We start from the raw sequence: 27,215 nt of genomic DNA on the forward strand, positions 1-27,215 counted from the left end.
TAACAGCAATACACTAAAGGGTCCAAGGCATAAAGAACACACTTAACCTTCATCCTACCAGCCAATTTTACATACACAAACTACCAGGCGGGGTCCGTATGGACCCCAGGAGGGAATACCTTGAAATCAATGCAGTAAGAACCAATTCAATGCAGCAAACAGACATAACTTTATTGAAGAACAAAATCCACTATGGCTGAATATCAATGATGTATTATAAATGCAATAACATTGCAATAATATTGCAATAACTAGCATACATGTAGCAAATTATAGCGCCACAAAAAAAATTGGCATTATATACATGATTTTTGCAGCTCATGCAGCTGTAAAACATTCTGGATTACAACTTAGGTCTTTTCTTACAGAATTTAAAACAAAAAAGTAATTGTAAAATAATTTAGGGCTTTTGTTTTGCAGCCTGTGCTTATTGCAGCAGTGGGGTCCACACGGACCCCAAGAAGGAATGCCTTGGTAGTTTCATTATGGAACATAAAAGAAATAAAAGAAGTTAACTTTCAGTGTGCTATTCAATTATAAAATGAAAGACAGATAAACTTTACTCTGGGGTCCGGTTGGACCCCAGTAACAAATTAATTATACCTTCACAATGCAAAAAGCTGATCTTCCGGTGCTTTAGTGTTTTAATTAAGATATAAATTCCGACAAATTCATAAAACGGTGAGGCAGTATGTCGCATATTTTTAAAATGGCAAACAAACATATAGGTGCGGGGTCCAGATGGACCCCACTTGGTAGGATGAAGGTTAAGTCTGCTGGAAACCTCATGTAGGATACGTACGAGCAAAACTGGCAAAGTGCTCGGCAATTCTGTGGAAAACTAAACATATTCTTGATTGCAAATCTTTGCGTACTCTATATTACTCGTTATTTTTGCCATATCTGACTTACTGTGTCAAAGTCTGGGGAAACACCTACAAAACCACTCTGCAGCCGATATGTACAATACAGAAAGCAATAAGGACAATAAACAAAACAGGATACAGAGATCACACAAACTCACTATTCATAAAATCACACATGTTGAAATTTATGGATCTGGTCAAATTCAGAACAGCACAAATAATGTACAAAGCGAGAAATAATCTATTGCCAAAAAATATACAAGGAATGTTTAGTGAGAGAGAGGGGGGATATAATCTAAGGGGGGACCTAAATTTAAAAAAAAACAAAGGTTTGAACAAATATGAAAAGCATGTGCGTATCGAGCTGTGGGGTGACTTTATGGAACAGGCTGGAGACAGAAATAAAACAAAGTGCAAATATAAATCTGTTTAAAAAAAGGTACAAAAAATATTTTTAAACAAGTATATGGAAGAGGAAGTATGTTAACAGAGGATGATGAGGGATAAATCTATAAATAGAATAGGGTTGATTGTTATATTAGAACTAACTTAGTATATGGTATATATGGTATATATTTATTTATGGGGATAGTTTATATATTTATATTTACAGGGATAGTTATGTAGTAGATATTTATTTTTGTAATGCGCCTTGTTTTTGAGCCTGTGTTTCTTGTGTTTTGGGCTTTTATTAGGTTTTTTTGTGCTGAATTGTGAAGGCATTACAGTGGAGTAGGAACACCCATACCCCTGCTTTTTTATGTAGGTATCTAATCAATCAATCCCTTGACACAATGCATAAACTCTTGCAGATACAAATCAAGAGCTTCAGTTAATATTCACTTCAAACATCAGAATGGGAAACAGTGTGATCTCAAAGGGTGACTTTCTTTCACTGTGGCATGGGTGCTGGTTTGAGCCAGATGGACTGGTTTGAGTATTTCAGAAACTGCTGATCTCCTGCAGTTTTCACACACAACAGTCTCTCCATAGAATGGTGCAAAAAAACAACAACATTGAGTTAGCGAAAGTTCTGTGGGTGGAAACAAACGCCTTACTGATAAGAGAGGTCAGAGGAAAATGGCCAGATTGGTTTGAGCTGCCAGGAAGGATATAGTAACTCATAGCAACTCTTTACAACCATGGTGAGCAGAAAAGCATCTCAGCACGCAATAACAGAAGACCACATTGGGTTCCTCTGCTGCCAGCCAAGAACAGGACTCATCTCATCTCATTATCTCTAGCCGCTTTATCCTGTTCTACAGGGTCGCAGGCAAGCTGGAGCCTATCCCGGCTGACTACAGGCGAAAGGCAGGGTACACCCTGGACAAGTCGCCAGGTCATCACAGGGCTGACACATAGACACAGACAACCATTCACACCTACGGTCAATTTAGAGTCACCAGTTAACCTAACCTGCATGTCTTTGGACTGTGGGGGAAACTGGAGCACCCGGAGGAAACCCATGTGGACAACATGCAAACTCTACACAGAAAGGCCCTCGCCGGCCACGGGGCTCGAACCCAGACTTTCTTGCTGTAAGGCGACAGCGCTAACCACTACACCACCGTGCCGCCCCAAGAACAGGACTCTTCAAATCAAAAACAAGTTCCTATTCAAGTGACTGGTGCGTGTAGACAAATAAAAGTCTTATTTTGTTATTTTCAAATTCAAAATATCAAAAACTGTTCATTCAGTTTGACATGGCTCAACGCAAAATGGATAAATACATTTTGTACGTTCAACTTAAAGTATGAAGTTGATGCAGTTTAACTGGATTTCATGTAATAAAATTGACCTTAAGGAAATACAATACAGACGTTATCATAAACAGCAAATGAGAATGACGTTACTTATTTAAGTCACCTTTAAGGAAACATCTATAGTTGTTGTTTCCTGTACTGAAGACACATGACACAGGAATTTGCAGTCATGCGTCATATAGTTGTAAACTCTCCTCTGAAGTTGCAATTTATCAGTGGGACTCTTTGATAACTCAAGTAATGCAACTATATTTAGCATTATCTAATAATGATTGATGGAAAAAGTTAATGAATAAAAGACTGGCTAGTGATTCTGCAATCCTCCTCCTCTCCTGACGTTCTGAGGTTCAAGGTTCCTTCTTCAACACACTTTTATGCCTTATATTTTTATTTTTAAAAATGATGAGCAGGACAGAAAAAAAGGGATGGCAAGTTTTGCCTTGGTTTGTTGTTTAATTGATTTGACATTCCATATACTGATACTGGATACGATGTGTAAGTTCCTTTGATTTTGACCTCATTTTGTGTACAGAATATTTCATGAAGCCTGGATCTTATGGGAGCTACAATACCTGAACTGAACCTCCATCCATTATCCATAACCACTTATCCTGTGCAGGGTAGCAGGAGCCTATTCCAGCTGACTATGGGCGAGAGGCGGGGTATACCCTGGACAAGTCACCAGATCGTCGCAGGGCCGACATATAGAAATAAACAACCATTCACACTCACGGTCACACTTACAGTCAATTTAGAGCCACCAATTAGCCTAACCTGCATGTCTTTGGACTGTGGGGGAAACTAGAGCACCCAGAGGAAACCCATGCAGACACGGGGAGAACATGCAAACTCCACACAGAAAGGCCCCTGTCGGTCACCAGGTTCAAACCCAGAACCTTCTTGCTGTGAGATGATGGTGCTAATCACTACACCACCATGCCACCTGAACTGAACCTATACATCTCAGTAAGCTTTACCTGCATTACAGCTTTTCAATAATTTAAATGGACCTGAAACATTACTATGGGTTCTTAGTAAATACATCTAACAGAAGCATGCTCCATCACATAGAGATCTTTTAGTATTCTTCCCTGAATTGTGAAATGGATTAAGTTGATAAAAAAGAAATAAGTCTGAACCAAAGTAACTGATCATTTAACAGGCTTAAAATAAACCAACGAGTATAGAAATGCACACAATGCTGTAGCACTGATGTGTTAACTTCACCATGATCTGTTTGTTTGAACATTTGAGAGTAGACTGATCACAGTCAGAAAATTGCCAGTGCAGTGATTAGCTCGTCCGCCCATAGGCCAGGCCGGATGAGCTTATGTGATCACGCGTTGTCCATCCGTCCACAATTTACAAAATTCGCTACGCATCCTACAGGATTTATCGGATTTCGATCAAACTCACATATAATGTTCCCCAGGTGGGTGGGGGTGGGGTTTAAAGCTGTCAAAATGGTGGTGCCACCTGTCATATTTATGATTTTGTGGGCATCTGAAGTTTCTGGGTGACTTGTCATATTAAACGCTACTCTTTGTAAACTGTTGGGACATTTTCACTGAAACTCACTCAAAAGACTCTAAAGACACATTCCAACAAGAGTTGTTCACCGGGTGGCGCTACCTATCATGAATGAGGCTCCAGAGGGGTCACATGCAATTTCACAAAAATCACTACTCCTCCTACAGGAGTAATCACATTTTGATCAAACTCATACTGAATGTTCCACAGGTTGGTATATATAAAAGTTCTCAAGATGGTGGTAGGGGCAGCACGGTGGTGTAGTGGTTAGCACTGTCGCCTCACAGCAAGAAGGTCCTGGGTTTGAGCCCAGCGGCCGACGAGGGCCTTTCTGTGTGGAGTTTGCATGCTGTGTCCATGTGGGTTTCCTCTGGGTGCTCCAGTTTCCCCCACGGTCCAAAGACATGCGGATTAGGTTAACTGATGACTCTAAATTGACCGTAGGTGTGAGTGTGAATGGTTGTCTGTGTCTATGTGTTAGCCCTGCAATGACCTGGTGACTTGTCCAGGGTGTACCCTGCCTCTTGCCCATAGTCAGCTGGGATGGGCTCCAGCTTGCCTGCGACCCTGTAGGACAGGATAAGTGGCTACAGATAATGGATGGATGGATGGATGGATGGATGGATGGATGGATGGATGGATGAAGATGGTGGCGCCACCTGCCATATTTAACATTTTATGGCTGTTTGAAAATTTTGAGTGACTCGTCACATATTCCAACAAGAATTGTTCACCAGGTGGCGCCACCTGTTATGGATGCAGCTACACGGGGTCATATGCAATTTCACAAAAATCGTTACTCCTTCTACAGGATTGATCGGATTTCAAACTCACACTCAACAACAGGGGCCAGTATGTGCTACAGCCTCACTGAGGCTTTTTTTTTTTGCAGTGATTGTAGGTGTGTTAATATGTCACCAATATATGAAAACCAATCAACTTCTGATATGCAAATCGATATGCAAATCTATCACTGATTTTCATACTTCAGAATTTGTAATTTGTTAGGATATTTTTTTTCTTTTGTGAAAGTGCTACAATTAAGCAATGTATTATTCAATATGGAAAAACAACTTTTTAAAATATTGTTTTGGTTTCCTTGAACACGACTGGGCTGATTTCAGGAAACATATGGTATTATGATACTGGGCATGAAAAAAACCTTTTATGACAATCACAGTAAATACTTCATAACACGGTTATGATTCAAGGAAGAGAGTAGAGTGGTCATAGTGGGAAGTTTGTCAGTGCAGTAGGGCAGCCATGGTCTAAAAACTCGAGTTTGTTGATGGTGTAGTGGCTGCTGCTTTATGTCCTGGGGCTCCCTCATGTCTGTGTTACCTTCTGGCTCTCCCCTTTTAGTTATGCTGTCATAGTTAGTTGCCGGAGTCCCTGGTTGTACTCGGTGCAATATACTGTTCCTACTTATTCAGGTGACATTGGGCATACCTAACAACCTGTGTTTTCTCTCCCTCTCCCCTCCCCCCCAAATCTGTCCCTCTGAGTTACATATTGGTCCTGGGATCGAGACGCTGACCTCTTCTGCTCCTCGGACCTGCCTGATCCATCCTGGTGCCCTGTGTCTGGTTGGAGTCTCATCGCATCGCTCCTGTAGAGGACGGCCCCATGAGGACAGTTGAAAGTCACACTTGGAAGACACTCTGGACTCTTACAGTAATGCTTTTATGGCTGAGGACTACAGTTGACTTGCTAACTTTAGGACTGCTGTTGTCATGAACAGTTTTGCACTCGAGTTTCCATCAATGAAGAGTTACAACATCAACGAAACGGACTTCATGTTAAAACTGTTAATGTTATAGTCATGCTGTCTGTTGTTGCCCAAATGAGGATGGGTTCCCTTTTGAGTCTGGTTCCTCTCGAGGTTTCTTCCTCGTGTCGTCTGAGGGAGTTTTTCCTTGCCACCATCCGTCGCCACAGGCTTGCTCATTGGGGATAGATTAGGGACAAAATTAGCTCATGTTTAAAGTTGTTCAAATTCTGTAAAGCTGCTTTGCGACAATGTTTATTGTTAAAAGCGCTATACTAATAAACTTGACTTGACTAAAGGTTAGAGAAGCAGCTTTGGGACCAAAAGGTCACTGGTTTGATTCCCTGGACCAGCAGGGCTGGCTGAAGTGCCCTTGAGTAAGGCATCTAACCCCAGGCTGCTCTAGGTATGTTTTATGTCACTCTGAACATCAGCTAAATGCCTGTAATGTAATAATACCATCATATACAAGACAATTCTATAAAGTAAAGTTTTCCAGCAGATCACACAGCTTTGTATTTCCTCCATCCCAACATACTCTAATATCACTCTTCACTTTATTAATTTATAAGTAGCATAACATGAATAACATAAGATGAGCTTGAGCAAGAAAACATTTAACCACATCTCGATACAGAGACACACAGCAACTACATTCAGTGTCCACAAGGAGGCGTAACAGCTTTAAAAACACAGTATGAGCTGTCTAAGCTGAAATTTCTTGAACATTCTGTATCTGATCACAATAAGTATCTGATCCAGTGACTTAATTTGATAAGAGCAAACTCTATCATCTTTGTGGAGAAAATCGAATTCTTTTTCTACATTCAGTCTCTGTGGTATTGATATGACATCAGCCAGGTGTAAAATTGAATCTTTGGTTTGGAAATCTGAACACAACCTCCAGTTTCCTGCAATTTCTCAGATGCTGTAGCCTGAAAACTGCTGTGGTGTAACACTGCATGGATGTGTGGAGTATGACTGTGTGTATAATGGGACTAACCGGTCTCTATTGGCTCAGTGGTTCTCAACTGGTGGGTTGAAAGCAGGCATGAGCTTCTTATTTCTGTTCATATTTTAAACCTGAAACATGATATTAAACCATCTTGGGTCGATAATAACATTTTATTGAGCCAAATTGTGTTTTGTTTTTCTTTAAATGCACACTTACTGTATAGACACAGCAGTTTGGTAGCTTTTCACAACATGGCTTCCAAGCAAACATATTTTTATGGCAATTTACAGCAATTTTTATAACAGAGAAAACATTTATAAAATTTTGACAGCGTTCTATTTAAAATATCCCAGAATATAGTGAAAAGCAGAAATTCAGGTCTCTGTGGGACACCCGGAATATAACCAAAAATGGGGAAAAATAATCATGTGGGCCATTAAGATTTAACCAATCAGGACGGAATGGTGTCTTTACTTTCTTGTCAATCAATTAGTCATGTAGCTTGACAATTTCGAAAGTCTGAATGTGTTCTATCATAGGGGATGTGGCTTTAGTGGGATCACTGAAGGGAGGGGTTGTATTTGTTCACATGATCTCATCTCATTATCTGTAGCCGCTTTATCCTTCTACAGGGTCGCAGGCAAGCTGGAGCCTATCCCAGCTGACTACGGGCGAAAGGCGGGGTACACCCTGGACAAGTCGCCAGGTCATCACAGGGCTGACACATAGACACAGACAACCATTCACACTCACATTCACACCTACGCTCAATTTAGAGTCACCAGTTAACCTAACCTGCATGTCTTTGGACTGTGGGGGAAACCGGAGCACCCGGAGGAAACCCACGTGGACACGGGGAGAACATGCAAACTCCGCACAGAAAGGCCCTCGCCGGCCACGGGGCTCGAACCCGGACCTTCTTGCTGTGAGGCGACGGCGCTAACCACTACACCACCGTGCCGCCCTTGTTCACATGATTTGAGTTCGAAAACATCTAACTTTTCTAATTTATCCCAAAATCATTTGAAATAAAAAAAAATAAAAGCATGAAACCCACTTAGCTTTAGTCTCATTTAGCTTTAAGTTTAAGTATCAGGAACAAAGAGATTTCCCAGCTATTCAATCAGTACAGAAATTATTATTATTATGCCTTCAATAATGCAGTCTTTGTGGGTCAAATATTAATCTTACATGTTTATGTAGCTTTTTAGACCTTATTATATTTTACCTTGTTTCCTGTTTTAGTGCATGATGGGTGCAGCCTTTTACTGCAGTATCCGTTGTGTGAAATAAACTAGAAGGCCGAAAAGGTTGCATTTGGGTCAGGACTTAATGAAAAAGGACAAATGTTGGTCCTGAGGTAAGTCCAGCTGAGAACCACTGTGACAGGTTGATGCCTAATTTTGTAGTGTACAGCTGTGTGCGTATGTGTGTGTACATGTACTACACATTTACTCTATACACTTTGTTGCATTACTACTAAGTGGTCTATCCATAGAGTGTGGCTGTGTTGGACTAGGCGCGTGTGTGTGCGTGTGTGTGTGTGTGTGTGTGTGTGTGTACATACTACTGAAGACCAAATGTCCCTACAAGGATAGCAAAATCTGGCCATTTTGATCATGTGGGGACATTTGGATGGATTTTACACAAGGAAATTACTGTTGTGTTTTTAATTAAAAAACAAAAGTTTCCTTTTCATTACTGAGGTTAGGGTTAGGTTCAGGTGCAGGCACAGCATTAATTAACTCCAATAATAATTATGTCAATGGAAGGTCCTCACAAGGATAGTATGTGTGAGAGAGAGAGAGAGAGCGAACAATCATTAACACGAACAGCCATTTTGGTTAGTAGGGGGCGTGTCCTCGAGGCTGGGTTCTTTGTGATTGGCCATCAGGCATGGCTGTCCATCCATGTTCTCATTCATCTTGTCACAGATGATGTCAACAAGCCGCTCGAAAACCTGTTTTACATTAATGTTGTCTTTAGCGCTCGCCTCAAAAAACTGGAACCCTGTACAAACACACACACACACATTTTATATATATATATATATATATATATATATATATATATATATATATATATATATATATATATAAACCACATAGATCAGAATAGTGAAGGGCCTTTGTCTCCCTCTTTCTTTTGCAAACTGCAACATAAAAGAAATTATTTGAATGTCTCACATCTGTCTGCTGTGCTGGTGTTAAATCTATCTCATGACTCATCTTTGATCCTAAAACTCCTCTTGGCTTAGATACTCACCTCATCAGCAGTATTCTCTTTCTTAGCCATAGAGCATAACCACTCCTTTGCCAAACAGAACTCCGCAATGCAGACAAGTAAAATGTGTTAAAAAAAAAACACACACACAGAGAGAAAAAGACAGGGAGGGAGAGAATGAGAGGGAGAGAGAAGGAGTATGTTTCGAAATATGAAGGGATGGTATGGATTGCAATTCTGTCAAGCAGGAAAATTTCTGCATTTTATTTTGGAAATATTTAAAACTTTCCTTTGACATCATGGGTTTGTAAAGTAATCGTAAAATTCTCATAAAATTCTCACTGAAGCCCTTTATACACTACCGTTCAAAAGTTTGGGGTCACCCAGACAATTTTGTGTTTTCCATGAAAAGTCACACTTTTATTTCCCACCATAAGTTGTAAAATGAATAGAAAATATAGTCAAGACATTTTTCTGGCCATTTTGAGCATTTAATCGACTCCACAAATGTGATGCTCCAGAAACTCAATCTGCTCAAAGGAAGGTCAGTTTTATAGCTTCTCTAAAGAGCTCAACTGTTTTCAGCTGTGCTAACATGATTGTACAAGGGTTTTCTAATCATCCATTAGCCTTCTGAGGCAATGAGCAAACACATTGTACCATTAGAACACTGGGGCCAAGTTTACATTAGACCGTATCTGTCTCGTTTTCTTCGCGGATGCACTGTCCGTTTACATTAAAACGCCTGGAAATGCCGGGAAACGGGAATCCGCCAGGGTCCACGTATTCAATCCAGATCGTGTCTGGTCCGGTGCTGTGTAAACATTGAGAATACGCGGATACGCTGTGCTGAGCTCTAGCTGGCGTCGTCATTGGACAACGTCACTGTGACATCCACCTTCCTGATTCGCTGGCGTTGGTCATGTGACGCGACTGCTGAAAAACGGCACGGATTTCCGCCTTGTATCACCTTTCATTAAAGAGTATAAAAGTATGAAAATACTGCAAATACTGATGCAAATACTGCCCATTGTGTAGTTATGATTGTCTTTAGGCTTGCCATCCTTCCACTTGCAAGTGGTAAGTGGCGCACATGCCCGATATGCACTGAGATCTCACACACAGCGGCTCAGTCCCAAATCACTGCTCGTGCGCTTCACTCGCGCGCTCTGTGAGCTGCGCAGGGCCGGAGTGCGCACCCTCCAGAGGGCACTCGCTGTTTAGGGCGGAGTGATTTGGAGCGCAGGATGCCTGCGGAGCCGAGCGTATCCGTGTATTGGTGTTGCTGTGTGCACGCGAATCGTGTATTGGCGTTGCTGTGTGCACGCTAATCGTTTTAAAAACATTAATCTGATGAGCCGCTGATACGGTCTAATGCAAACCCCACCTGGAGTGATAGTTGTTGGAAATGGGCCTCTATACACCTATGGAGATATTGCACCAAAAAACAGACATTTGCAGCTAGAATAGTCATTTACCACATTAGCAATGTATAGAGTGGATTTCTGATTAGTTTAAAGTGATCTTCATTGAAAAGAACAGTGCTTTTCTTTCAAAAATAAGGACATTTCAAAGTGACCCCAAACTTTTGAACAGTAGTGTACTTTATACTTCTGTGTTGGTGTGTGAAACTCACCCAACTCATTAGCTAGTTTCTGTCCATCTTCTGTGGCCACCAGTCTGTCGTCCTCCAGGTCACACTTATTTCCAACCAGAATAACTTGAGAATTGTCCCATGAGTATGTCTTAATCTGAGTTGCCCTGAGACACATGCACACACATGTAAGATTAATTAAATCTACAAAATGGAATTGTCATGAATGTTTCACAATATGCGATTATATAAAATATAGTGTCTGTAAAACAGCTGACTTTTTTCCAGCTGCTTCAGTTTCTGCACCACTTTTGTGTTTCAATACAGCATCTACAATATGTACTGTACAGTACAACAATACAACATGTTAATGCCTCATTATTCCAGGTGTTGATCTTTTTGCCTGACTGATTAAAGGGGCCACGCCCACTTCAGTGGTTCTGACGGACACAGAGGCCACGCCTACTCCATGAGAACTGATAGATACTAAGGCCATATCTCTTCCAGTTGGACTAACAGGTACACAGGCCATGCCTCCTTCAGTGGTACCGACCAGTACAGAGAGTACTTTATGGCCAAAACTATGTGGACACCTGATCACCATACTCATATGTGCTTGTTGAACATACCAATACAAAACCACGGGCATTAATATGGAGTTGGTCCCTACATTGCTGTTATAATAACCTCCACTCTTCTGGGAAGGCTTTCCACTGGATTTTGGACTGTGACTGAGGCTTGTGACCCTGGGGGATCCTGCACTGGGGTGCAGTCATTGTTCCAGGTGTTCAGTACAGGACACTCGAGTTCCTCCACTCCAATCTTGGCAAACCATGTCTTCATGGCGCTTGCTTTGTGCACAGGAGCATTGTCATGCTGGAACAGGTTTGAGCTTTTAGTTCCAACGAAGGGAAATCTTAATGCTACAGCATACAAAGACATTCCAGACAATTCTGCGATTCAAATTTGCAGTAGCAGTTTGACAAAAACACACATGTGGGTGTGATGGTCAGGTGTCCACATGCTTTTGGCCATATATTCTATCACTAATAAAATTAGTGTTTGTAATTAGAGCACATAAATGGACTCACCAGTCCTGTACAGCGTAGAAAGACTCCTGGTTGGTGATGTCATACATGAGCAGGAAGCCCATGGCTCCTCTGTAGTAGGCTGTAGTGATGGTGCGATATCTCTCCTGACCTGCCGTGTCCTACAGACCACCAACACACAAACACAACTGAAGACAAATTTAATGTGTACTGTAATCTGAAAAAAGATTTACCGTTAACAGTAAGCCATACTGTTATAACTATTGACATGGAAAAAAAAACATTATTTTAAGTGTGCTATACCGTGAAAATGTGCTTTAAAGGTCTTAGGCAATGGTTGGAGATGAAACGTAGAATATCAAGTTTATTGTCTAGAAGAACGACCTAAAAAGTGAATTCAATCTTCCTAGTGTCTAATTTGCACCCTAAAATTAAATAAAATGGGTAAAAATATACTGTTTTGCCCAATTTCCGAAGGTTTGTTTACATCTCACTTATGCGCACTTTCACTGCCAGGGGACCGTCGTCATGACGTCATTCAAGCCAAACAGACCGGGAGCAGCTCTGTGTTTACCTGTGAACCGAGCACACGTGTACGGACTTTGGTTGTGAGAGGTTGTGTAAAATGTCTGAAAGTGATAGCGATTTTGAAGTAGGAACTCTCCAAATTAAATATCGAGAGGTGAAACCATATATGTATGAACCTATGGCTGTTGCGAAGCAATCGGTGAATGTGGCTCACTGGTTTGACCGTGCAGCCTCGGAATCGGACAGCGACTCGGCCGACTCTGATCGCGGTGACGCCGGACCTCAACAAGACTCGCACTCCAACGATTTATCCTGGTAGTTATGATAAATTCTTACTTTCGTCATAATACTAAATAAGAGCCCTTTTGAAGAATAATTAAACCGCCCTCCCTAGTGGATATAGGGAACGATTACTGGACAGTGCGCCGGTAGGCCACATTAGCCTGCCATCTGCGGCATTATACTATTTATAGCCAACTCTAAGCGAGGAAATATCCCTTTGTCTCATTTCCACAATGATTGTACAGGATCCCTCAGGATTCTTGACTTGTCAATTGCAAGCAAAAGTAAAAATGTTTGCCTCCAATCTTCTCCTTTTTGCTTGAGCATTGCTGCTCCGTTTCTTCTTTGACTGCTTGATTTTGTTTCACTCACACAATCCACTCTCTCCGCCTCGTCTCCTCTTCCGTAAAAAGCCAACCCTCAGGCTTCACGCGCACAATCCACTCTCTCCGCCTCGTCTTCTCTTTCGGAAAAAGCCAACCTACTCGCTCCGCCTCTTCTCCTTTTTCGGAAAAAGCCAACCCTCTCGCTCTGCCTCTTCTCCTCTTTCGGAAAAAGCCAACCTACTCGCTCCGCCTCTTCTCCTTTTTCAGAAAAAGCCAACCCTCTTGCTCTGCCTCTTCTCCTCTTTCGGAAAAAGCCAACCCACTCACTCCGCCTCTTCTCCTTTTTCAGAAAAAGCCAATCCTCTCGCTCTGCCTCTTCTCTTCTTCCAGAAAAAGCCAATCCACTCTCTCCGCCTCTTCTCCTTTCTTGGTAAAAGGTAAAAACTTCTTCCTGAACCGGTCCCGTTGTTACAGTTCACTGCACAACAATAAGGCATGGTTTTTCTTTGGAAGTTCCTGAACGCACATCTGCACTCAAGCTGAACGGCAATGCAAATAAATGGAAGTGGGCTCAACTCAAGCAGTTTGTTTGTCTTGAATGACGTCACGCGCCGAGTGGTCATGAAACTCGCCGAACAGAAATTCGCCGCGATCCGTACTAACTTATTTTAATTATTACTTATTAACAACACTTCTTGGGACCAGAAAAAAATTACAGAAGGTTTTTAACATATAAAGTTTCAAATGTGCATAAATTGAAAACCGTTGCCTATGACCTTTAAAGTTTTTAAAAACAGGGTGACCTAATTTCTAAGGAGGTGAAAACAGAGAAAAATATTGTTGTAAGCAAAGTACTGAACAAAGAGCAAACCTCTTAAAAAGAATCAGTGTGATTAAAGGTAGAATCCGGGATTTTGGCAGAAGTTAGCTGAAGTTGTCTTGAAACTCAAAATACAAACAAATACAAAACCTCCTTTCAGAGGTTCCCTCCAAAACTATATCCTCAAACCACTTGAATGCTAGTGCGAGAGAAAGAGCATTCTATTGACAAGCATCTTCAGATGCTCCTTGTCCTGATTGGTTGAATGTCTACATTTTTCCCCAAAGTTATTAATGGATAGTTTTAAAACAGCCTGAAATGCCACAAAGACATATTTATTTTCCTCTGAGCAGAGATTTTGTTGACAGCTTCTGGGATATGAGAATAACATCATCAAATATTACAAATGTTGCACTTAAAAATTACTTAGTGCACCTTTAATCAAAATATTTGACAGTAACACTTGGGTGTTGAAGCACCCAATGGCGTCCAAGTTTCTGATGGTTTGAGCTTATGCTGAAAAATTCTGAAGTTCGTCATTATTTTGTGCAACACACCAATTCCACTGGCAGCAAACCAGCTCCAGAGCATGATGCTACCACCACCATGCTTAACAGTGGGTGCAGTGTTCCTCTGTACCTCTGGTCCTTGTGGCCAAACAACTCAAACTTTGTCTCATCTGACCATAAAACTTTCCTTCAGAAGGCTTTTTCTTTGCCCATGTGGTCAGCCACAAACTTTAGTCTAGCTTGAAGCTGTCGATTTTGGAGCAGGAACTTCTTTCTTGGACGGCAGCCTTTCAGTCCACGATGATATAAAACACGCTTGACTGTAGACAGTGTTCCAGAAGCTTCCAGTTCATCTGGACTAATTTTCTCTCAGCTGAGGCTGACAGTTTGAGTCTTCTTCCAGCAAAGTGGCTTGGCAAAGTGGCTCCACCTCCCAGTAACTTGTACTTATGTACAATTCTTTGAACTGATGATCACAGAATCTGCAGTTGTTTAGAAATGGCTCCAAGAGGCATTCCTGAGATGTGTAAATGATCTATGATCCTCTTTCTCAGATCTGCACTGAGCTCCTTGGACTTTCCCATTGTACTGTGGGTCGGTCAATCCAATGAGTGCTGTCAAACAACCCCTTTTTTATGTTGGCACAGAGAAGCTACCAGCTGTAGTTAATCAGGTTCGCTAACAGGAAGTTAAGAGGCCTTGACCTTGGCAAGTTAAAAGACATTCTGGAAATTTCAACACCACTGAATTAATAATTAAAGTGGGTGTATGTAAATTTTTAACCAGATGTGTATAATTTTCTACTAAAGATGTATGCTGTACAATCATTCTGCCCCAGAAAAAGAACAGTTCAAAGACATAATTGGAAGTCCAATATTACTATGACATTCGTGTCCATGATGATACAGTAATGTCTAGGTGTAAACTTCTGATTACAACTGTATATATCTTTAATGTGCTGTTTGCAGATGTAACCATCATATAGTCTGTTATTTTAGGGGAACACTAACTCTGAAAGACAGATTCTCTTTCAGTCAGGGTTGAAGAACCGTTCTGAGAAAGGTTATCATGTATTTTTTATAACGTTCTACCCCAGACATAAACTCTGCAGCTTATCAAGACGCATGGATTGTTTTGGCTAAAAATGTCTGGAGAAATGGCAAACTATTGTACCGTTCTATTTGCTTGTTAAGACCTACATAAGGCCGTATTTCCGGGTCCGAGCTTTGTCTTCTCGACATGCCGCAGTGCTGTGTTCCTTCCTGTTTCAACAGATGATTCCAAAAAACTATGCAATTGTAATTCTACCACTTTCCTTGCAATGAGATTATAAGATTGATGAGATTAATTGATGTCCTCCGACATCATATGATTGACAACCTGGGAGAAAAGTAATTAAAGCAAGCTGAAAAAGTTGCTAGAAGTCACTATGGGAGGTGACTTGCATACAAATTATTCATCATAATCAATGGCATATCAAATTGCAAACAAGGGTATATGAATAAGGAAGGTGTTCACTTATAATATTTATGTTATTCCACAAAATCGAGTCGTACATGAGCTGATTGCCGACGAGGTGCGTAGCAAGATTGAGTGGAATAATTGTTTTATTCTATTCACATTCACTGAATGTTGAGAAACAGACCATTTTTATATTTTGCAAATTCAATAAATAAAAACTTTATGCAAAACACCTGGCAAAATCATTTCCACTTAGAATGTAAACAAACTGGTGAAATGACAGGAGCAACGTGTGAAAAATGCTATAATAATAATTCTTGGGGAAAATAGTTCTTACCATCAAATACTTTCATTCCATATTTTGTTGCTTTTTTAATTTTTTGGCGATTTGTTTTTGAATAGAATTTTTATTTCTCGGTTGGTTTAGCAACACACTCCGCCATTTTGTTTTTCTCTACTCACGGTATATGATCTGATAGCCTAGTAGCCAATCAGATCGCACAATTGCTCATATCCAGTGAATGTGGATAGAATAAAATAGAAAATAGTTTTGTATGAATAGAAAATAATAGATTATTGTTTATTTCTTTATTTATTTCTTATAGAAGGAAATCATGCTTGGTCATAACACTATGAACAAAACTTTCACGCACTGACATGATCTTAATCTTCCTCTCAGGAACGCAGACAAAAAGAGGGAGCGACAGTGAATAGCGCTGAAGGACAAATACTCACTTTTATTACATGTAATATCTCCAAAAAGAGTTTAAAATGAAGAATGAAGAGGAGAAAGCATGGGATAAACAGTGATGATCAGTTATTGGTTGTGGGAGGACCATGGTTATCAGTGACTGGTCTCAAGTGGAAGTCAGGTGTTGCACACCGATGGTGAATCAAGTGAATGTGGTTTCTGAACTCGTATAACAGCGGCTGTGATGTGAGTTTGAGAGTGGTATGGAATTCAAGACAATTGCTAATGCGTGCTGAAAAAGTCACTAGATTTGTCGCTAGGCTCTTTTTTGAATTAAAGTCACCAAATCTAGCAATAAAGTCACTAATGGCCCTTTTCCACTACCCTTTTTCAGCTCACTTCAGCCCGACACGGCTCGCGTTTCGACTATCTCAGAGCAGCACGACTCAGCTCGCTTCAGCCCTGCTTAGCACCCAAAACTCGCACCGTTTTGGAGTGGGGCTGAAGCGAGCCAAACCGAGCCGAGTGGGGCTAGGGGCGTGAGCAGACACTCCCCTGTGCACTGATTGGTGAGGAGGAGTGTCCTCACATGCCCACACACGCCCCGCGAGCACGCTGGGATCTGTAAACACCGTAAACCCAGAAGAAGAAGAATTACGAGAATTTCTGAAGCCTTATGCGCCTCGCCTCATCTATACGCTCTTGCCAGTATCTGTTCGCGTTGTCGGTGACAACAAGCCACAGCACCAAGACCAGCAACATTAACGACTCCATGTCCTCCATGTTTATTGTTTACTCTCCGGGTTGTGAGACTACCGCTTAAAAGGTCACTGATGTCACTGTTTGCGCCGCCTAACGACATCACGTGACGTCCACCCACTTTCGCTAACTCCACCCAATGTGTCCACCCACTTCCAGCCAGCACGGTTCAGCGCGGTTGTAGTCGAAATGCAACTCCAACAGCCCCGCTCAGCTCGACTCAGCCCAACTCAGCACGGCACGGCTCAGCCCGACTCAGCCGCGTTGGTAGTGGAAAAGCGGCATAAGTTGGCAACAGTGAAGCAGCATTTGGACCCTTAAATGGCTATTCACGTCAGACTTAACAAGAAGATATCAGAACAAACAGGATGCCCGCCTTCATGGTATAAAGAAGCCTGAGTGGTAACAGTTGCACCTTTAAATGATGAAAAAAAAGCACTTCTTGCTTCTATTATGTTGTATATAATAATAGTCGACAGATATTATTTTGCAATCAAGCAGAGAAGAAATCGTTTAAATTTCAAGTGCCTCTGAATTCAAAAAGTGATTTTAAATGATTAATTCATTTTTTTAGTTCAATTATATAGATTGGTATTCAGGTCAAATTTGTAAACCCTTATATTTCTTTGATATTTAAAGTCTTTCTCAGTACGTCCTTTTGCTAATGCCCAGGTCAGACGGCAGGCTGCAACTAGTTTTCAACTACTTGTTTCTACCTGCGATAACAACATTGCAGGTACACGCAAGACTAGTTTTGCGTCGACGCACGACGACACAGATAATGGCAGTGTTGCAGAGGGTCTTTAGCAGAGACAGGTTGATGCAAGTGGATCACGATCTGTTCGCATTTCAGCTGCGATTTGTTTCCAATCAGTGCAAATAGCATGTTGAGGCAGGCGGTCGTGCAATGCTTGAGCAACCAATTGCGGGTTGAAAAAAGCATGATCGAGTCCAGAAATGCAGCCCCGCAACAGGAAAGAGCTCTCAGCTCAAAGAACACAGTTCAGAAGTTTAAAAGTTCAAAGCGTTTCCGCGTCAGGAAAACAACGCGCTCACAGTCCCAATAAAAGATGTCCACAGAAGAGCGAAATACTCCACAGCATGCAGCAAAGCAACAAAATAATAAATTACAAAAACCAGGGTAAAAAAGGGGCGAAAAACCATATCCTGAGGCGAAGATAATCTCATCTCATTATCTGTAGCCGCTTTATCCTGTTCTACAGGGTCGCAGGCAAGCTGGAGCCTATCCCAGCTGACTACAGGCGAAAGGCGGGGTACACCCTGGACAAGTCGCCAGGTCATCACAGGGCTGACACATAGACACAGACAACCATTCACACCTACGGTCAATTTAGAGTCACCAGTTAACCTAACCTGCATGTCTTTGGACTGTGGGGGAAACCGGAGCACCCGGAGGAAACCCACGCGGACACGGGGAGAACATGCAAACTCCACACAGAAAGGCCCTCGCCGGCCACGGGGCTCGAACCCAGACCTTCTTGCTGTGAGACGACAGCGCTAACCACTACACCACCGTGACGCCCCAGGCGAAGATAATCCTGCACCAAATGAATATCCGAGCGGTACAATATAAAGTCGTGGATGAGCTGATGAGAGACAGGTGTGCTGGCCGCAGCGCGGGGAAAGCTCGGGGAAAACCGGGGAATGGGGTGAAAGATTGCATCAGGACCTAGATGTTCGTGGCTGGCTCTTGACAAGATTCAGCTTAAAAACTCTGCGTCTCGCAATACGTCTGACCACAACGAAGGATTTGACGCAAAACGCCTGCGTCCACCTGCAGTCGCCACCCGACCGATCGCAGGTCGCAGCATGCGTCTTTCTGCCGTCTGACCTGGGCATAAGCTAGAAAATGTAGCAAGTATTTGTGGCAAACAAAACGGTTTTGGCTATGATGGTATACTTATTAACAGGTGAGGTTCCTGTTGAATAAATTGCGGAGAAAGTGACAAGATTTCAGATCCTGTTCATGTCGACTTTTGAGAAATGTGAGCAAGTTTACAACAGTGGACTAGTCAGATAGCTAACAGGGATAACAAGGAGACATGTGGGCATTTCCAAAATGCACATTCATAGATACTGGTATATTTAAATTGTAAATGTATAAAGATTTTTTTATGTGCATTTTTTTTATATTATATGGACACGAGTGTTTTACTGGAAAATACGTCATTTGTATTTTTCATACGAGCTACATCCGGGACATGGAGAACCAAAACAGTGACACAAATCTCTATATGTCGCTCGTGAGGAAATCAATGAATTGTTTTGATAAATTTGGGTACTTTTTGTTTGTGAATGTGTCTATATATATATATATATATATATATATATATATATATATATATATATAAAAAAGAACATCACGTGTTGGCTTGAAGATATGAAGTTTATCTTCACGTGTTGAAAAAATTTCATTTTTCATACAAAATGCATTGTGGATCTGAGTGACATATTTCTTTATATATGTGTATATATACACACACACACACATAAAACATGAGATTAATTAAATGTTTGTTAATTTTGTACCTGGGGCGGCACGGTGGTGTAGTGGTTAGCGCTGTTGCCTCACAGCAAGAAGGTCCGGGTTCGAGCCCCGTGGCCGGCGAGGGCCTTTCTCTGCGGAGTTTGCATGTTGTCCGCGTGGGTTTCCTCCGGGTGCTCCGGTTTCCCCCACAGTCCAAAGACATGCAGGTTAGGTTAACTGGTGACTCTAAATTGAGCGTAGGTGTGAATGTGAGTGTGAATGGTTGTCTGTGTCTATGTGTCAGCCCTGTGATGACCTGGCGACTTGTCCAGGGTGTACCCCGCCTTTCGCCCGTAGTCAGCTGGGATAGGCTCCAGCTTGCCTGCGACCCTGTAGAACAGGATAAAGCGGCTACAGATAATGAGATGAGATGAGAGTTTTGTACCCATCAAATAAAATACTTTAACCTGTAGACTGAGCTTACTGCATCCTACGCCAACGGTCTCAGTGGCTGGAACTTGAGACAAAACTATATATAATAATAATTTATTTCATGCGATTTTATTTATTCAGTTTTAATAAAACAAGTGTCCCATTCTTTGTGTCTCCAATTCTGCAAACTGCTGAATCAAGATGTGTCAAAAATTCCAGTGAAACATAAATGATTTTATCAAAACAGAGATATCACCATCAGATACACTTGGTCTGAAGCTCTTTACAGCGTTATGCTGCCTTGTGATAGAATATTTGACTCCGTTTTTGAGCAAGTTTTATTAACATCAATAAGCACACTCCAGAAGAGCAGCAACTGGAGAACTGCAGTAACCAGGCAACTCCTTTTAGTTTCTGTGAAATTGTACAACTGTAGAATGGCTTGACCTTGCATATGGTGTGTGTGTGCTATTGGGTGTCAGACAAAACACACAAAAGACCCCCATCCCCTTCTTTCAACAGAGATAAGCTCAGCCAGCTGTTTACACACACACACACACACACACACACACACACACACGACCAGCAGCCTAAGGCCAAGTTTACATTAGACCGTATCTGTCTCGTTTTCTTCGTGGATGCACTGTCCGTTTACATTAAAACGCCTGGAAACGCCGGGAAACGGGAATCCGCCAGCGTCCACGTATTCAATCCAGATCGTGTCTGGTCCGGTGCTGTGTAAACATTGAGAATACGTGGATACGCTGTGCTGAGCTCTAGCTGGCGTCGTCATTGGACAACGTCACTGTGACATCCACCTTCCTGATTCGCTGGCGTTGGTCATGTGACGCGACTGCTGAAAAACGGCGCGGACTTCCGCCTTGTATCACCTTTCATTAAAGAGTATAAAAGTATAAAAATACTGCAAATACTGATGCAAATACTGCCCATTGTGTAGTTATGATTGTCTTTAGGCTTGCCATCCTTCCACTTGCAAGTGGTAAGTGATATGCACTGGGATCACACACACACAGCGGCTCAGTCCTGAATCACTGCTTGTTCACTTCACTCGTGCGCTCTGTGAGCTGCGCAAGGCCGGAGTGCGCACCCTCCAGAGGACACTCGCTGTTCAGGGCGGAGTGATTTGGAGCGCAGGATGCCTGCAGAGCCGAGCGTATCCGTGTATTGGTGTTGCTGTGAGCACGCAAATCGTGTATTGGTGTTGCTGTGTGCGCACTAATCGTTTTAAAAACGTTAATCTGATGATCCGCTGATACGGTCTAATGTAAACATGGGCTAAGGTGGGGTTTACATTAGACCGTATCAGCGGATCATCAGATTAACGTTTTTAAAACGATTAGCGCGCACACAGCAACACCAATACACGATTCGCGTGCACACAGCAACGCCAATACACGGATACGCTCGGCTCCGCAGGCATCCTGCGCTCCAAATCACTCCGCCCTGAACAGCGAGTGCCCTCTGAAGGGTGCGCACTCCAGCCTTGCGCAGCTCACAGAGCGCACGAGTGAAGCGCACGAGCAGTGATTTGGGACTGAGCCACTGTGTGTGTGATCTCAGTGCATATCGGGCATGCGCATCACTTACCACTTGCAAGTGGAAGGATGGCAAGCCTAAAGACAATCATAACTACACAATGGGCAGTATTTGCATCAGTATTTGCAGTATTTTCATACTTTTATACTCTTTAATGAAAGGTGATACAAGGCGGAAGTCCGCGCCGTTTTTCAGCAGTCGCGTCACATGACCAACGCCGGCGAATCAGGAAGGTGGATGTCACAGTGACGTTGTCCAATGACGACGCCAGCTAGAGCTCAGCACAGCGTATCCGCGTATTCTCAATGTTTACACAGCACCGGACCAGACACGATCTGGATTGAATACGTGGACGCTGGCGGATTCCCGTTTCCCGGCGTTTTAATGTAAACGGACAGTGCATCCGCGAAGAAAACGAGACCGATACGGTCTAATGTAAACTTGGCCTAAAGAAAAACCTTGATGTCTAGGATTCGTCCACTTTGATACGTTTATGTTCATTTGTGCATTATATAAAGGTAACAAAAAGCCATCTCTTTCCAGTAACACTCATTACATCACACTGTGCTTCATTCAGAAAATATTTTTTTGCAGTTTGTTGTAAATCTCTACCACATATTACAATACTAGTAGACATTTTATATCTTTAGATGTAAAAATATAAAGCTTTGGTTCAAGGAATGAAATGCGACCCTTGACCTGGATTTTAATGTGGTTATAATGTCAATTGCCTGTTAACATTTAATGGTAAACTGCAAAGCTAGAAATTAATACAAACAATGAATGATTAACAAAATGTGATCGACGAAAATACTTAGAAAGTGTGTAGAAAGTGGAACAAAAAGATTTTCTGACAGGTTAAACATTATCAGTTCATTTGTTTACAAACATGAGAATTACTTCCTCATTTACATAAGCACTGACGTCGATATATTTATATAAAAGATATTTTGTACTAAATATAAGTCTACGTACAGTGGTGCTTGAAAGTTTGTGAACCCTTTAGAATTTTCTGTATTTCTGACCTAAAACATCATCAGATTTTCACACAAGTCCTAAAAGTAGATAAAGAGAACCCAGTTAAACAAATGAGACAAAAATATTATACTTGGTCATTTATTTATTGAGGAAAATGATCCAACGAGCAGCAATGCTCTTTTTGGAGAGCAGTGGCTTTCTCCTTGCAACCCTGCCATGCACACCATTGTTGTTCAGTGTTCTCCTGATGGTGGATTCATGAACATTAGCCAATGTTGAGAGGCCTTCAGTTGCTTAGAAGTTACCCTGGGGTCCTTTGTGACCTCGCCAACTATTACACGCCTTGCTCTTGGAGTGATCTTTGTTGGTCGACCACTCCTGGGGAGGGTAACAATGGTCTTGAATTTCCTCCATTTGTACAGAATCTGTCTGACTGTGGATTGGTGGAGTCCAAACTCTTTAGAGATGGTTTTGTAACCTTTTCCAGCCTGATGAGCATCAACAACGCTTTTTCTGAGGTCCTCCGAAATCTCCTTTGTTCGTGCCATGATACACTTCCACAAACATGTGTTGTGAAGATCAGACTTTGATAGATCCCTGTTCTTTAAATAAAACAGGGTGCCCACTCACACCTGATTGTCATCCCATTGATTGAAAACACCTGACCTCTAATTTCACCTTCAAATTAACTGCTAATCCTAGAGGTTCACATACTTTTGCCACTCACAGATATGCAATATTGTATCATTTTCCTCAATAAATAAATGACCAAGTCTAACATTTTTGTCTCATTTGTTTAACTGGGTTCTCTTTATCTACTTTTAGGACTTGTGTGAAAATCTGATGATGTTTTAGGTCATATTTATGCAGAAATATAGAAAATCCTAAAGGGTTCACAAACTTTCAAGCACCACTGTAAAACAAATTTTAAATAAAAACTATGTATTGTTCACTTAAAACCACATACTGATTATTTTTTAATAAATAATCATCTGGATGTCGATAATTGTGGAACAGTGTCGATAACTATGGACAAAAGTGATAATAATTGTGAGACGGTGTCATGTGATCTGATACACTAAGTAATCGGGAATCAACTTTTTTTTCCCAGTGGAAGTTTGAGTAATTATTCATGCACAATTTACGTATTGAAAGTCTTTTCTACTTTTGCAATGGCCAAAAGATCATTAAGGTTTCGATAACTGTAGCCGCCGCTCTATTTAACATACATACAGTGGTGCTTGAAAGTTTGTGAACCCTTTAGAATTTTCTATATTTCTGCATAAATATGACCTAAAACATCATCAGATTTTCACACAAGTCCTAAAAGTAGATAAAGAGAACCCAGTTAAACAAATGAGACAAAAATATTATACTTGGTCATTTATTTATTGAGGAAAATGATCCAATATTACATATCTGTGAGTGGCAAAAGTATGTGAACCTTTGCTTTCAGTATCTGGTGTGACCCCCTTGTGCAGCAATAACTGCAACTAAATGTTTCCAGTAACTGTTGATCAGTCAGGTTTAATTTAACACAGTTAAACTGAAGGGCGGCATGGTGGTGTAGTGGTTAGCGCTGTCGCCTCACAGCAAGAAGGTCCGAGTTCGAGCCCTGTGGCCGGCGAGGGCCTTTCTGTGCGGAGTTTGCATGTTCTCCCCGTGTCCGCGTGGGTTTCCTCCGGGTGCTCCGGTTTCCCCCACAGTCCAAAGACATGCAGGTTAGGTTAACTGGTGACTCTAAATTGACTGTAGGTGTGAATGTGAGTGTGAATGGTTGTCTGTATGTGTCAGCCCTGTGATGACCTGGCGACTTGTCCAGGGTGTACCCCGCCTTTCGCCCGTAGTCAGCTGGGATAGGCTCCAGCTTGCCTGCGACCCTTTAGGACAGGATAAGTGGCTACAGATAATGGAAGGTAGCAATGGGGCTACATGAACCTGAGGGCTATATATTTAACCAGGCTTGTAGTACTCAAGTCCAAGACTCAGACTCAAGTCCGACTCGTGTCCTAATTTTAAGGACTCATGGCTTGACTTGGACTTGAGCACTGATGACTTGGACTCAGACTCATGCATTAACTGCATTCGGGCTCGTAAATTGGAGACGAGGACTCAGATTTTTTCTTTATTTTTTGTAACATGCCATAATTATTTGGAATAATATTTATAATATTTCTCATCTCATCTCATTATCTCTAGCCGCTTTATCCTGATCTACAGGGTCGCAGGCAAGCTGGAGCCTATCCCAGCTGACTACGGGCGAAAGGCGGGGTACACCCTGGACAAGTCGCCAGGTCATCACAGGGCTGACACATAGACACAGAAAACCATTCACACTCGCATTCACACCTACGGTCAATTTAGAGTCACCAGTTAACCTAACCTGCATGTCTTTGGACTGTGGGGGAAATCGGAGCACCCGGAGGAAACCCTCACGGACAACATGCAAACTCCGCACAGAAAGGCCCCTGTCGGCCACTGGGCTTGAACGCAGGACCTTCTTGCTGTGAGGCGACCGCGCTAACCACTACACCACCGTGCCGCCCTTACAAGAATAATAATTCTTGAAAAATAAAAAAGATAAGTTCTTAACATCAAATACTTTCATTCCATATTTTTTTTTGGGGGGGGGTTGTTTTCAAGTAGAGTTTTTATTTTGTCCTCAGTTGGTTCAGCAACACGCTCTGCCATTTTGTTTTTCTCTACTCACGGTACATGAGCCGATAGCCTAGTAGTAGAGTAGCCAATCAGAACATGCGATTGTTCATATCCAGTGAATGTGGATAGAATAAAACAGTCATTCCATTCAATCTTGTCATACATGGCTTATAGCCAACTCGGCGCTACACACCTTATTGGCTATCAGCTCATGTACAACTCAAGTTCATGAAATAACTATTAAATGCCTCAGTTGTGGAAAGAATGATGTTAGCATTCACTATGTTTACATGCACACTAATATTCAATAGTTATTCCAAATACAGGTAGTCGTTGACTTAGGACTGCGTTTGGTTACGACTGACCAGTCGTAAACCGATCGGGTCGTAAGTCGGCCCATGTTAAATGAACGTAAGTATATTGTGATGTGTAATGATATTGTAATCATCTTAAAGTCTTATTTTATCAACATTTTCTTATTTCATTACCTTGGCTCATTATTTGGTTTAAGTCAAACACTGCATCCTACACTGCGTACAGTGCAATTCGTTTAATATGTGCAAAACAAAAAATATGAAATACAGGTGTGAAAAATAGAAAACATTTTAGTTTGAAACATACCAAAATACAAATGTAAAACATAGCAAAATACAAAACTTAGTGACCGCTGGCATCACTGGTGCTTGGCTGTGGGTCGTCTACGTCATCATCAGCTGTTGCAGCGCTCGGGCTGGCGGGAGGATTTGCTCGTTTCATAAACCAGGAGCTGGGGCGGAAACTGTATGACGGAGCATGAGAGAGACTGCGCATGTGCCTGGAGCTGGGGCGGAAACTGTTGTACGCGACGAGAGGCTGCCGGGAGCTGGGGCGGAAACTGTTGTACGCGGCGAGAGGCGCTGCCGGGAGCTGGGGCGGAAACTGCTGTACGTGGCGAGGGGCTGCCGGGAGCTGGGGCGGAAACTGTTGTACGCGGCGAGAGGCGTTACCGGGAGCTGGGGCGGAAACTGTCATACGCTCAGCTAGCTCAGCTGGGAAACACTTGCCAGTCATAACCAGACGGTCATAAAGTCGATCGGTCGTAAGTCGCATTGGTCGTAAGTCGACGACTACCTGTATGACAATATCTGGAATTTGATACAGGTCATGTAAACGGCATATGCCTTTTGATTTTGTGCATTTGGTCTTATTTTGAATTTAGCATTTTTCAAATAAGACATGGGACATGCTGATACTGTTCAGGTTTTAGGAAGTTTATTTGGACATGTATACAGTGCATTCAGAATATACATCTCAACTGAGGTTTTTTTTTTTTTATGGCAGTTTGTGAGTCTTGTGCTCCTGACTGTTTCCAGTTAAATCTGCGTCATACACAAACCAACATGGGGCATTTTACTGTAATTGGAGTACACATGGCTGCATGTACAGTAAACGGAAATTTTAGTGGAATATTTATTTTCATTAGCCATGTAAAGGGCTTAGTTAGAACATTGTCTTTTTCGGAATAAAGGCCAAAAAAAAAAAAAAAACCGGAATATTTTGTGCATGCAAATGTAATAATTCATTTTTGCACAAATCCTGAAATCCCAGTTGTGTCAACCCATAAAAAGATGTGAACTACATACAAGTACAGATTAAAAAATAAGTAAATAAAGCAGGATGTAGCCCACATTCATAATACATTTACCACATCAGACCAAAAAAAAAAAAGCTATCTTTTGAATACATCATATCTAGCCTTTCAATCCAGTAAGTGCTCATGTCTACACTGAATAAAACAACTAATCGTGGGGTTGTTAAAATTCATGTTGTTTGAATTCATTTCAAATTAATTCTGGGGTGGCACGGTGGTGTAGTGGTTAGCGCTGTCGCTTCACAGCAAGAAGGTCCTGGGTTCGAGCCCTGTGGCCGGCGAGGGCCTTTCTGTGCGGAGTTTGCATGTTGTCCGCGTGGGTTTCCTCCGGGTGCTCCGGTTTCCCCC

At 41.9% G+C, this 27,215-nt stretch overlaps 1 protein-coding gene across 1 annotated transcript in view; it reads right to left on the reverse strand.

Annotated features, from left to right (window-relative positions):
- Window positions 1–7,636: 7,636 nt before the first annotated feature.
- rab3da (RAB3D, member RAS oncogene family, a) overlaps window positions 7,637–27,215 on the reverse strand; it is a 48,656-nt gene continuing 29,077 nt past the window's right edge. Inside the window, exons 3-5 of the mRNA XM_060898933.1 lie at window positions 11,791–11,909; window positions 10,742–10,866; window positions 7,637–8,892 (exon numbers count right to left, since the gene is read on the reverse strand). Coding sequence (XP_060754916.1) covers window positions 8,705–8,892; window positions 10,742–10,866; window positions 11,791–11,909 — 432 coding nt within the window. The 3' untranslated portion in view covers window positions 7,637–8,704. The remainder of the gene's footprint in view (window positions 8,893–10,741; window positions 10,867–11,790; window positions 11,910–27,215) is intronic.

This window comes from Neoarius graeffei, chromosome 18 (genome assembly GCF_027579695.1).
Source record: "Neoarius graeffei isolate fNeoGra1 chromosome 18, fNeoGra1.pri, whole genome shotgun sequence".
Classification (NCBI taxonomy): domain Eukaryota; kingdom Metazoa; phylum Chordata; class Actinopteri; order Siluriformes; family Ariidae; genus Neoarius; species Neoarius graeffei.